Genomic DNA, 12,142 nt, shown 5'->3' on the forward strand with positions numbered 1-12,142 from the left:
GCTGGTTTGAAGGGGATCTGGATCTGGTTGCTGTTCGACGTGAGCTTGCTCATGGAAACCGTGTGTTTCTTGGGTGTCCATTCCTGTACAATACTTGTCCTCTCTGTCAGCCCTTCAAAGCTCACCTGTACTATACTCAGACTTATCTGTCAGTAGATGATGTGCTAATACTTTATTTTTTAGTTTCCACTTTCCTATCCATCCATCCATCCATCCATCATCTTCCGCTGGTCCGGGGATCGGGTCGCGGGGGCAGCAGCTTGAGCAAAGAGACCCAGACGTCCCTGTCCCCGGCCACTTCCTCCAGCTCTTCTGGGGGGACCCCGAGGCGTTCCCAGGCCAGCCGAGAGACATAGTCTCTCCAACGTGTCCTGGGTCTTCCCCGGGGCCTCCTCCCAGTGGGACGGGCCCGGAACACCTCACCGGGGAGGCGTCCAGGAGGCATTCTCACTAGATGCCCGAGCCACCTCATCTGACTCCTCTCGACTTTCCTATAACTTCTTAAATCAAAATCAAATCAAATTTATTTGTATCGCACATTTCATGTACAAAACAATTCAAAGTACTTTACATAAAATAAAAGCATTAAAGAAAGAATATAAAGAGAAACAAATAAAATAATTTTAATGAATTTAAAAACAAGCAACAGTCCAGATAAATTCAAAGATACCGTGCAGATTTCATGCATAGACACATGAGAAAAGAAATGTTTTTAAACTGGATTTAAAAATGTCTACATTTGGTGAAAGTTTAATCTCCACTGGCAGTTTGTTCCACTTGTTTGCAGCATAACAGCTAAATGCTGCTTCTCCGTGTTTAGTCTGGACTCTGGACTGGACCAGCTGACCTGAGTCCTTGGATCTAAGAGCTCTGCTAGGTTTATATTCTCTGAACATATCACAGATGTATTTTGGGCCTAAACCATTCTGGGATTTGTAAACCATCAGCAGGCTTTTAAAATCTATTCTGTGACAGACTGGAAGCCAGTGTAAAGATTTTAAAACTGCTGTGATGTGTTCAGATCTCTTAGTCCGGGTTAAAACTCCAGCAGCAGCGTTCTGGATGAGCTGCAGATGTTTAATGCTCTTTTTGGGAAGTCCAGTTAAAAGAGCATTACAGTAATCGAGTCTACTGGAGATGAATGCATGGATGAGTTTCTCCTGGTCTTTTTGGGAGAGGAAACCTTTAATTCTGTTGATGTTTCTGAGATGGTAAAAAGCTGCCTTGGTGACAGCTTTGATGTGGCTGCTGAAAGTCAGATCTGAGTCTATCAACACTCCGAGGTTACGAACTTGGTCAGTGATTGTAAAGTCCCGAGTCTCAAGATATTTACCAACGCTGACCCTCTTCTCTTTGCTACCAAACAGAATGATCTCAGTTTTGTCTTCATTTAATTGTAGAAAATTCTCTCTCATCCAAGTGTTTACTTCCTCCAGACACTGACACAGTACGTCTGCTGGGCTGCAGTCGTCCGGTGACAGAGACACATAGAGTTGTGTATCGTCTGCATAACTGTGATAATTGATGTTAAAATTCTGCAATATCTGACCCAAAGGGAGCATATACAAGTTAAACAGAAGAGGTCCAAGAATTGACCCCTTGGGGACTCCACAAGTCATGGCCACTCGCTCAGATTCAGACTCGCTGCCAATTGTAACAAAATAACTCCGGCCTTCTAAGTAGGACCTGAACCAGTTAAGGACCGCTCCAGAAAGTCCAACCCAGTTTTCCAGCCTGTGCAACAGGATTTTGTGATCTACAGTATCAAACGCTGCGTTGAGGTCCAACAGACCCAGGACTGAAACATTACCAGAATCAGTATTCAACCTGATGTCGTTTAACACTTTGACCAGAGCTGTTTCAGTGCTCTGATGACGTCGAAAAGACGAATTGATGTATGGCTTTAATCTGTAGGACGTTTCCATGCACAGGAAAGACAACTTGTTGCTCATCATAGTAAAAATGCACAGTGTAAACCAGTTTTTTGCTTTGTCTAGAGTTTAAAAATGGGCCCATGTTTCATTTGGCATATACTGTATGTAAACCCCATACATTAATGATTAGTGAATAAAAATGTTGGAGGGTTTAAATGGAGCAGTTCCTTCATGGAATCTCCTCAGAAAACACCAACTTGTGATGAATTGAACAAATCTAAGTAAAATCAATGAGACAAGAAGTTAGCGGTCATGCTAGCAGCTGTGTGAGGCTCTTAGCATTGCTAAATGTTAATTGTAAGAAAGTAATGGCAATTACCATGCTGATATTTAGTAGGTAGTGTTAACTTTAGTCTCTATATTAGTTTAGTGTGGTAACATGCTAAATCTCTGCTTGAAAAATAAGTTGTGCAGCAATGTGGACATAAAGTGGAGAACAGAGGCCTCATGTTGACGCTGTATACATACATACGTGCTGGCTTACCACAGAAATAACTTTGGGGTCAGTGTGTTGCCCGAAAACAGCATCATCTGTACAAATTCCACATGTGAAATGGAAAGTAAAGCAGTTAGAAAAATGTTTTTAAATTAATATTTGTGGCAAAATTCACAACAGCCCAATCCAATAGTTGATATGTTTAATTGAAAATGACAACCTTATTACCTTGCAAGGCAACTGTATTCTCAAAAACTTGCAACCACACAGGAATTCATATTGGCATGTTTCAAGCTGTGTGTTTGTGTTTGTGACACAGTTGTTTTGGCCCAGTTAGCTTCCTGTACAGGCAGCTACAGACAGATTTTAGATCAGACAACACCTAAAAAGAGGATAGCATATGATATACATGAAAACTATAGCACCAGTTTTATCAGAACTGGGAAGTATAAACTTTTTCACAGTAGAAAACCTGTCATATCATAAATGGAAATGCAAGGGTATGTTAATAAAGGCTGCATTCCATTTGGAGGAAGGCCACTCTGTTGTGCATGCTGGCTAATTGTCATGGTTTACAAGGGCACAGAAAGGAACTTATCGTTGATGACTACACCTTTGCTTTGTGTGTTGTGACCTTTGTTTCTTGTGACCTGAAGTTCTTTTGCCTACCGATGTTGAACGCACTTATTGTAAGTCGCTTTGGTTAAAAGCGTCTGCAAAATGACCGTAATGTAATGTAATGTATTGTAATGTGATGTTGTGACAGCATAAAATTTCCGCTGTGAAAAAGGTGTGTTTCTTTGCAAAGAACTCAAGCCTTTTCTCAGTTCTTCTCACTTGAGGTTCTGCAAGAGTTTGCTTTGACCAAGTAACTTTGCTGAGTTGATCTTATTAGTTGAAGCTAGCCTGTGATGGACAGATGGCTCATCCAATCAACTGCCAAACATTTTTTGACAGCGCCCTTTTTCCTTACATTCTCCAGTGAAGACTTTTCAGATGGAGCTTGGTATGGTAGCAAACCATCTGTCAATAAATGAATAAATCCCCATACATTACCTTATTTGTACTTCCAAATTTCTCAAAAACTATTTGAAATTTTGCCGAAAAGTGACAGTTCTGAGTAAAAGAAGCCAAAAGTGCTTTCTTTATGAAACTAGAAATACTGGAGGGCTGTGAGTGGGATGAACACATGCCTTCCCTTTTTACAGGGAAATTTGGATATATCCCACTTTGCTTTCTGTTCAGAAGACAGTTAAAGAGGCTTCTAATTTAGCTAATAAGGCTATCAAATAGCAATTGTGCGATTGCTCCTCCTCTTTGTTGTTTTTTTTCTCCTTACTCTGTGGATCCTCTGCTTGGCCTCTTTACTTTAGTGTGGCTGCCTCTTTCAGGCTGCTGTTCCTGCTTCTGCTCACTGGCTGGCCCTCAAATGAGCAAACAAAGGCTCATGAGGAAAAGAGGTTGCCTGTAAGCGTATTAGGGGTGTAAGCTGTGGGTGTGCTCTGTACCATGGTAGCTAGTTGCACACAGGGATTATACTGGACTGTGGGGAATGGCTTTTTGATATGTGCCAGTTTGAAGGTCACCTTCTTTTTATCCTAACATTTTAACTGCATATACATGCAAAATAACCTCTGCATGATGTTGTGAGGCCGCCTGCAGAGCCATCTTCACATTTCTCATATTAACTTGTGTTTGTGGCTGTTAGAGGCAAGTTTTTTCTTTGTTTACTTTGATAGTCATCTCCTCTCTCTTTGTCATGGCAAGGAAAAAACCCAGAGGATGTCGTGCGAAGATACACAGAGAAGATTAAAGTTGTGCCAGATGAGGTAAGAAAAATACACTATGCGTGCAAACACAGAAGACTTACCTGAGTTGCACTCACAAAGAGATGCAATCTGACACTGATCATTGTCCTAATTGAAAGTGAATGCCTTCTAAACACACAGTCATGTACATGTAGAATGTCTTTTGGTATAGCAAGTATTTTCTTTGACTATTCCAGGACTGTACCATCTGCATGGAGAGGCTGGTAATGTCATCAGGCTATGAAGGCATTCTGCAGTACAAAGGCATCAAGCCAGAGCTGGTGGGAAAACTTGGCAAGTGTGGTCACATGTACCATCTGCTGTGCCTGGTGGCCATGTACAACAATGGCAATAAGGTGGGTAAAAGCTTGTGAGCCAGACATTTTTATAATGCCACTCTAGGCTCAAATTATAAACTGGTGATGTCTTCCAGTTTGACCGGGTAATGTGATGCTGGCAGATGATTGGGCCTACAAATTATTGTACACTGATGGGGGATTTTACATACCCACATCCGATCTGTCATATCAACGCAGTACTTGGTTTTTGTGTTGTTGTTTTTTTTTATTATTTGTGCACCTTGGCTAGGTGCACAAAGGCATTGTGAGGATACCACTCCTAAAACCCTAAAATGTGGTGAAAAATAGAAATTCAAATGTGCAGTTTTATTAATTAATTTTTTTTTTGTCAGCATGAGAAGGATTAAATCACAGAAGTCCTATATTGTGCAGAATTAAATGCTAATAGCAGCCAGTAAAGAGCCTGATTTGGTGTTTTGGCAGCGCAGAACATCTCAATGTCATCAGCATAAAAAGTAGTAATAAAGAATGACTATGGCCTAACCCAGGATTGATTCCTGCTGCTATCCCTTATCTACACAAAAGAGGCCAAGAATGATGCATTCTGCCTGCATGAACTGAGAATTACCTGATGAGTGTTTTTTTGTTTTTTTTTTTTTTAAACAAAGGACACTTTGTACAGACAGCTTTATACAGATTACTGTTTGGTGCATAGGTGCTTTGGGTTTGAAGCCAAGTCAAAAACAACACAAATACACCCTTTGTTTTTCTTTTGTGGTGTCCCCCAACTCCTGAGAGATTTATCACGCCCTTCAGCTGCTTAGTGCTTGCTTATGTTCACCAGCTAGTTGCTAATGTTGTCTATCTGCTGTTTAGTGCAGTGCTTATAGTTTTCTGATTATGAGAACAGCTGCTTGCTGCAGCCAAAAACAGCCCTGTGAGATTAGTGGTGTGACTGAGCCAAAGCAGTAAAGCTGTGGCCCGACAATTTCAGTAAATTGAGACAAATTTCACCACAAAGCTCTGTAAAACCTCGGAGAAATGCAGAGTCAGGTGTCCTTGCTGCTTTCAACACTATGAGCAACCCCTTTCACACTAAACATACTGACTCGACTCATTGTAAACTCAAAACCTTTGAATTCAAGATTTCATAGTTCTACGTTAGTTTTAATACAGCTAGGAATCCCAAAGATAAAGAAAAAACGTTATCAAGCAATTACTTTTAGTGAATTAGCCCTTTAAACCACCATGTCTCTGACAAACCATTATCAGCATTGTCTTATTCTTAAATTGATCTTGCACTATACTGTATACTGTTTGTTGTTTTTTCAAAACCAGGATGGCAGTCTTCAATGTCCAACATGCAAAACCATCTATGGAGAGAAAACAGGCACCCAGCCCCCTGGGAAGATGGAGTATCACGTAATCCCCCACTGCCTACCTGGCTACCCAGACTCCAAAACCATCCGCATTGTCTATGACATTCCTGCGGGGATCCAGGTAAGTACCGTTTCATTTCACTAATGCCCTTATCCACTGTCTTTTGACTCTAAATCTGTGAACTCTCTACAGCTGCTTATCTGCTTAAGTTTGATGGACAGATACCCGTGCAGAAAGGTGACGTGTTAGGGCTCTTAGGAAGCTGCAGTCTTAGAGAATAGACTGTGAGAGATACAGACAGTTTATAGCCCAAAAATATATGATACTATGTCAATGTAATGTCATTTTCTTGCTTGTAGTTGGTTTATTTTTCATTGCCGATGTACTCATCAGTGTTGATAGGTAGTTGTAGAGGATAGAGTTGCGTAATTGATCCTGACTGCTGACATTAGCATTCATTCATGGGATATCAGTGGAGACTAATTGTCCTGTTGACATTTTCCACACAATTAAGCTGTATTTTCAAACGAGCAAATTTAGATATTTGTTTTTTATCTTGATGTTTTCATCAGACCAATGAGCACCCCAACCCTGGGAAGAAGTTCAGTGCAAGAGGGTTCCCTCGACACTGCTACCTCCCTGACAATGAGAAAGGCAGGAAGGTGAGCTCTGAGACAGATTCCAGAAATCAGCGATTCTACATGTGTTTTCTGTCTTGCACATTTTCACATTCCTTCTTCTCTTTTGTGTGTCTCCAGGTCCTGAAGTTGCTGATTATGGCCTGGGACCGCCGCCTCATCTTCACCATTGGTACATCCAGCACCACAGGAGAGTCGGACACAGTGGTGTGGAACGAGATTCACCACAAGACAGAATTTGGCTCCAACCTGACCGGCCACGGCTACCCCGACCCCAACTACTTGGATAACGTTTTGACAGAGCTGTCAGCCCAGGGGGTCGGCGAAGACAACCTGAAGGACTGATGGCCAGCTGAGCGTGCTCACACAAACACAATCCACCGCATCCCGCCATCATTCAGAGAACAGGGATGCTGCATGATGGGCCAAAGTGCAGCTGACAACTCCTAACTCCCCACAAACTAAGATTTCCTTCAGAAGTGGTGGAATGAGATTATGGAAGCAGAAATAAATGGTTATTACTTAGGTCTTTGATTGTATAACCTAGAATCTCCCCCCTGCTGTCTCTTGATCCATGCCTTGAGCATGTTGTATCCCTGGCAAAGTCTCTAATAGGGTTACGGATATAAGGAGATTTTTGTATTGATGCTGGAAGCTGCAAGCAAATTGTATTCAACCCCTTTCAAATTTAATCTGACACTGCTCCTCTGCCTTTGCAGTTGAATGCAGAGGGGCCAAATCATACATACTTGCAAATGCTGAACTTATGAATGCATGGCCCCGACTAACGCTGCAAATGAATGTTGGGTTAATATCTGCAATAAGGTGAGGTGTTCCTTGATATTATGAATATATGTGTAAGAGAATTTCATCTTTACAAATTAACCCAGTTGAAGTGGTTATTTGCTTTCCCCTTTTACTTTTATATTGAATTATTTACCTGCCACACGTGGTACCACCTGGTAGTGGAGTTTTAAGGAAAAGTTCCTGGCTTTCGTGAGGTCATTAAAGGTTTCACTGGGCATCTCTGATGTTTTCTGCCTCTGATATAACAGGTTGGTTAATCTGTAAATTGAAACTGGATTCTGCAAAATATGATTTATATTCCAGAGAGCTAATGACTACAAAATATTGGTGTTTGGTCATAAATATATTTTGTATGGTTACATTTGTGGACAATCCATGAGATATGAGATGAAACATGCGTTTGTTCACTGCTTGTTTCAATGTATTTTGACTTGAGGCATTCAGGTTGGGAGGCAGGATATGCACTTGTGCTCCAAGGTTAAACTCATTTGTTTTGTTGACACACTGATGACGCTGACCTCTCTGAATGTAAAGCCTGCATTTTTATTCACCCTGTTGGAGCAGTCCCAGGCGTTGGCACAATCCATTGTGCTGCCCCTACGTGAGGGGTGAGTGTGTGATTGCTTGCTGTGAGGCATTACTATGCTGGCTTTAATTCCTTGAGGTTAAAGCGGAACGTACAGATAGACGTTTCTCTTCCAGACGCCAACAGTGTTCCTGTGGAGATCCATCCTGGGCGGCACTCCTATTCGCCTGCATTCTACAAGTCTCTTGTGAGGCTGCTTTAGGGCAGCATATTGGGCTCAACATCCTGTATAGGGAGCAATGAAACATCTCATTCCATGCGTGAGCTCACTTAGAGTTGTTAGCGCCGATCCAGTTGTATGGCTTGGACCCCCACCCTCCCCTCCTCAGCTGGAGAGAGCTTCATTCTAGGAGGCATGCAAATATTGGTCTAGTATGTCACAGGAGGAGAGTTATTTTTTCCTACACTCTCCTCTATTCCCATTGATGTCATGCCTGTGAGCTAAAGACTCTCTTGTGGTCCTTGTGGTGTTTCTTTGCTCTGAGATTAAAGTTAACCCAAATGGTGCATAATTCTTAATGAGTGTATCTGATCGACTTTAATGAGCAGTTGCGCTGGTGTTTATTGGTGGGCACCCAGCTGTGGGGTGAAACATAGTCTTCCATTGCACTTTGAGGCAACTTCTTTTGTTTAATCAGTCCTTTTATTTTTCGGAAAATGTCTTCAATTGCAGTTTAATTCGTCTTTTTCTAAGTTGAATAATAACTGGCTTACAATGCTTTAAGATATAAACACACACGCACACACACACACACACGTATGTATATATACATACGTGTGTGTGTATGTGTGTGTGTGATAGACATTTGCAGATGTGATATACCTTTAACTTCAAGCTCACTTTGAGTTTATGGTGTAACTTTAGTTTATTTTTATACTCTTCTATATAGAAAATATAATGACTGGCCCACACATTTATACACAGGGACATAACAAAATTAACATAAATACATGAAATCTGGCAAGATATGTCAGTTTGTCAGGGACTGAAACATGTATGACTTGTTATGGATGTCTTATAATACAAGTAGTCTTAGCGTATGCTGTTGTTACCTTAATGTAGAATTTGTCTAGTTGATCCGCTGTGGGACACAAATAAATAGAGTAAATGTGTCTTTATTATTGGTGGGTGAGCTTTAGCAGCATGAAGATGGTTGTTCCCCTCCAGACGGGCCATTTCTCTTTTTCTACTTGTTTAAAACATGGGAAAGGAAGGTGAAAAACAGCCTGGGCTAAACAGAAAATATTCTTAAGAGTTTGTTTTAGCATGTTGAAGCAAAACATGGATGGGGCTCCCTTCAGATAGCTGTTGTCATGAATAAGTAAACTGAATTAAAGGTCCTAGAAATATATTGTCTACAACCCCAATTCTAAAAACGTTGTCGCTGTGTAAAATTGAAATGAAAACAGAATATAATGACTTGCAAATTTTATAAAAACAATATTTTATTCACAATAGAAAACAGAAAATAAAATGTTGAAAATGAAAAGTTTTACCTTTTCATGAAAAATATTAGCTCATTTTGTATTTGATGGCTGCAAACCTCTGAAAAGTTGGGACGGAGGCAAGAAAAGGCTTTAAAAGTAAGTGGTGCTAAAAAGAATCAGCTGGAGGATCTACGAAACGTGTCTGGAGGAAACTAAGAATTATGCTCCTCAATGTAAAATTGCAAAGACTACAAAACAAAATCTCAACAAAAATATTTACAGAATCCGAAGACATGGCTGATTTTGGGCGTGAATACGTGGCATATTGGGTTAAGCAGGCGCCCCATGTACAAGAAGCTATAGTCCTCGCTGCAGCTGGCCCCGGTTCGAGTCCTTATCGGACGGCCCTGTGCTGCATGTCGTTCCCCCTCTCTCTGCCCCTTGCTTCCTGTCTCTCTGAACTTCCCTATCCATTAAAGGCACAAAAGCCCAACAAAAAAATAAATAAATATGCTTAACAGAAACAGTAAAGTTCTATGATATCTAAAAAGTACTAACACTGTTCACAACTCTGTTTTAATTATGTTACAGGTCAAATATGTTCCTATAGATAAATGTATTTTAGGTATGGGATAAGCAAAAATTGTCCTTACAGTGCTTCAACCCACATCCAGGTGGACTTGCATTTACACAAAAGGAGCCTAATTTCCGTACCCCAGGGACAGGGACCCTTTGGCAATTTCAAGTCTCTGGTCCTTGTGCAAAAGGCCTAAACAAAGTAGCAGGGAAATATTATCCTAAATTCTGAACAGGAGAATGTAATGATCTGGTGGGAATTATTCCCTGAGTCTGCAACTTCTCTCAGCTTTACAGCAAGTGTCAGCTCATTGTTCAGCCTGAAGGGTTTACTATTTAGGCAGGAGGCAAAGTGAGCACTGTTTGTAGGGATTGGAAAGCCCAAGAGCCCAAAATTATAAAGCAGCAGCTTCAGTCCTCTTGTGTGTCTCCATAGAATGCATTCAGCCAGAGTACTGAAGAGTAGGTCAGCCCTGTTGGTGGCAGCAGTAAACAGGCAATGCACAATAACTGTACTCATGCACAAAAAGCAGAAGATAATAAGCTTGAGTGTATACTATGAATGCAAAATTAGCCACATAGCTGAATTTAGTTCAAGTAATTGTTAGATGAATGTGAGATGGATGCCTGAAAATCTTGCCTGTTCCCAGGAACACAAACATTAGTTGTTGCAGATGTAAGTACTGTATTATAAACTTTATTACTGTATTCAAGGCAACATTTTAAACCACATTTGTTTTCCAAAGGCTTATTGTTCTGCTTTCTATGTTGAATTTCCACCTGCTGGTAACCCGCACAAGCTAAAACAAACTACTAAAAGTATTTCAATGTGATTTTGACCCAGCTGTTAAAGACTCCATGGCCTGTCACATTTCAAGTTTTTTCTCCCATACCTTTTTGACACCCTTTAAATAATTGGACCGCAAGGGAGAATGCTTGTAATCTATCAGGGAGTTATTTTTCCATGTTGAGTAAAGATTCAGTAACGAGAGGAATCCAAATATTTGCCTCTTCGACTATTCCTTTCCACGTGTCGGGAATCGTACTATGATCGATGCAGGCCCTTAAGACTTCAGGTGTGTAAAGACTTATTTAGGAATGATGAATAAAATATGAATTGTATTTGTCTGATTAAAGAAGAGAGAGATGGTTTTTATGCAATTTACTATTTTTAAGATCTATCAAATGGTTTCTGTGTAGCAGAAAGGCTGACTTCTTGGTTTAAAATGGCTAAGGATGTTTTCTTTATGGGATGCTTACCTCCAGGTTTCTAGACAAAAGGGTTGCAATCTGAGGATGTTAACATGTATTTGAAAACATATATTTTTTATGTCTTTTTTTAATGATTGCTTCTAAAAGAACTCTTACATAAAATTACTGTATTACTCTTAAGATTAATTTCATACTGTTGCATTTGATTAGAAGCTGGACAGGGGATGAAATCACTTTGTTCTTACATTTAAAGTATATCCAGTCGTACTTTCTCGTAGTGTCCGCTGCAAATTGTACTTCTCTCTCAAAATGATACTTTGACACTTTGTGTGGATATACTGTTTGTCTGTGTCTGTCTGTGGGAATGTGTTTGAGTGTGTGCTTAGTGGTACACAAAGCTTAGGTTGATGTCCTTTAAAGATGCAGTGATGTTCTCCTAGAGGTGCATGTCAACCAATCTGTGAGCAAGTGCATTGACATTGCATAGCTCTTTGTGTGTGGAAACATCTTAGTGTCTTTAACAATATCACCCTGTTTTTTCTCTGGTGATTTACCACTGTGGTTTTGCAACTTAGTCCAGTTGGTTAGAAAGATCTTCTTTCCTCTGTTGGCTTTTATTTATGTAGATGGGGACGGGACGGCGCTTGGCTACTCTCCTCGCTCTTCAGACATCGTGTAAAACATTTGGATGTTTTGCATTTTAAGTGCCCATTTGAATTAACTTTTTGAACTCATGATTTATGTGGTTTGATTTACCTTAAGCTGTGTGACATAATCTAAAAGCAAGATATTGAGAGACATTGATTAAACTATAAAGGGCTTCTTAATCAATCAGTCTTTATTGAATTGTGATGACCTTGTTGCATGTTTGTGTGTTTCTTGTGAAGAAAAAAAATAAATATGCCCTTGACAGGGGTATTTTGTTTGGCATTTTGTCATCTCGGCTCCGTCTCATTTTTGAATTCCCAGTCTGTGGTGTGTCCTCCTTCGTTTTAGCCCCACCATTCCTGTTCCTTGGGCAGCTCTGTGCTCTGCTCC

At 40.5% G+C, this 12,142-nt stretch overlaps 1 protein-coding gene across 2 annotated transcripts in view; it reads left to right on the forward strand.

Annotated features, from left to right (window-relative positions):
* dtx1 (deltex 1, E3 ubiquitin ligase) overlaps positions 1-12,034 on the forward strand; it is a 48,884-nt gene extending 36,850 nt beyond the window's left edge. For both annotated transcript variants that reach the window (XM_075468537.1, XM_075468536.1), the window contains exons 6-10: positions 4,138-4,199; positions 4,376-4,534; positions 5,816-5,977; positions 6,430-6,519; positions 6,616-12,034. In XM_075468537.1, coding sequence (XP_075324652.1) covers positions 4,138-4,199; positions 4,376-4,534; positions 5,816-5,977; positions 6,430-6,519; positions 6,616-6,840 — 698 coding nt within the window. In that variant the 3' untranslated portion in view covers positions 6,841-12,034. The remainder of the gene's footprint in view (positions 1-4,137; positions 4,200-4,375; positions 4,535-5,815; positions 5,978-6,429; positions 6,520-6,615) is intronic.
* Positions 12,035-12,142: the final 108 nt, after the last annotated feature.

The sequence above is a fragment of the Odontesthes bonariensis genome, chromosome 6 (assembly GCF_027942865.1).
Source record: "Odontesthes bonariensis isolate fOdoBon6 chromosome 6, fOdoBon6.hap1, whole genome shotgun sequence".
NCBI classification, from domain to species: Eukaryota; Metazoa; Chordata; class Actinopteri; order Atheriniformes; family Atherinopsidae; genus Odontesthes; species Odontesthes bonariensis.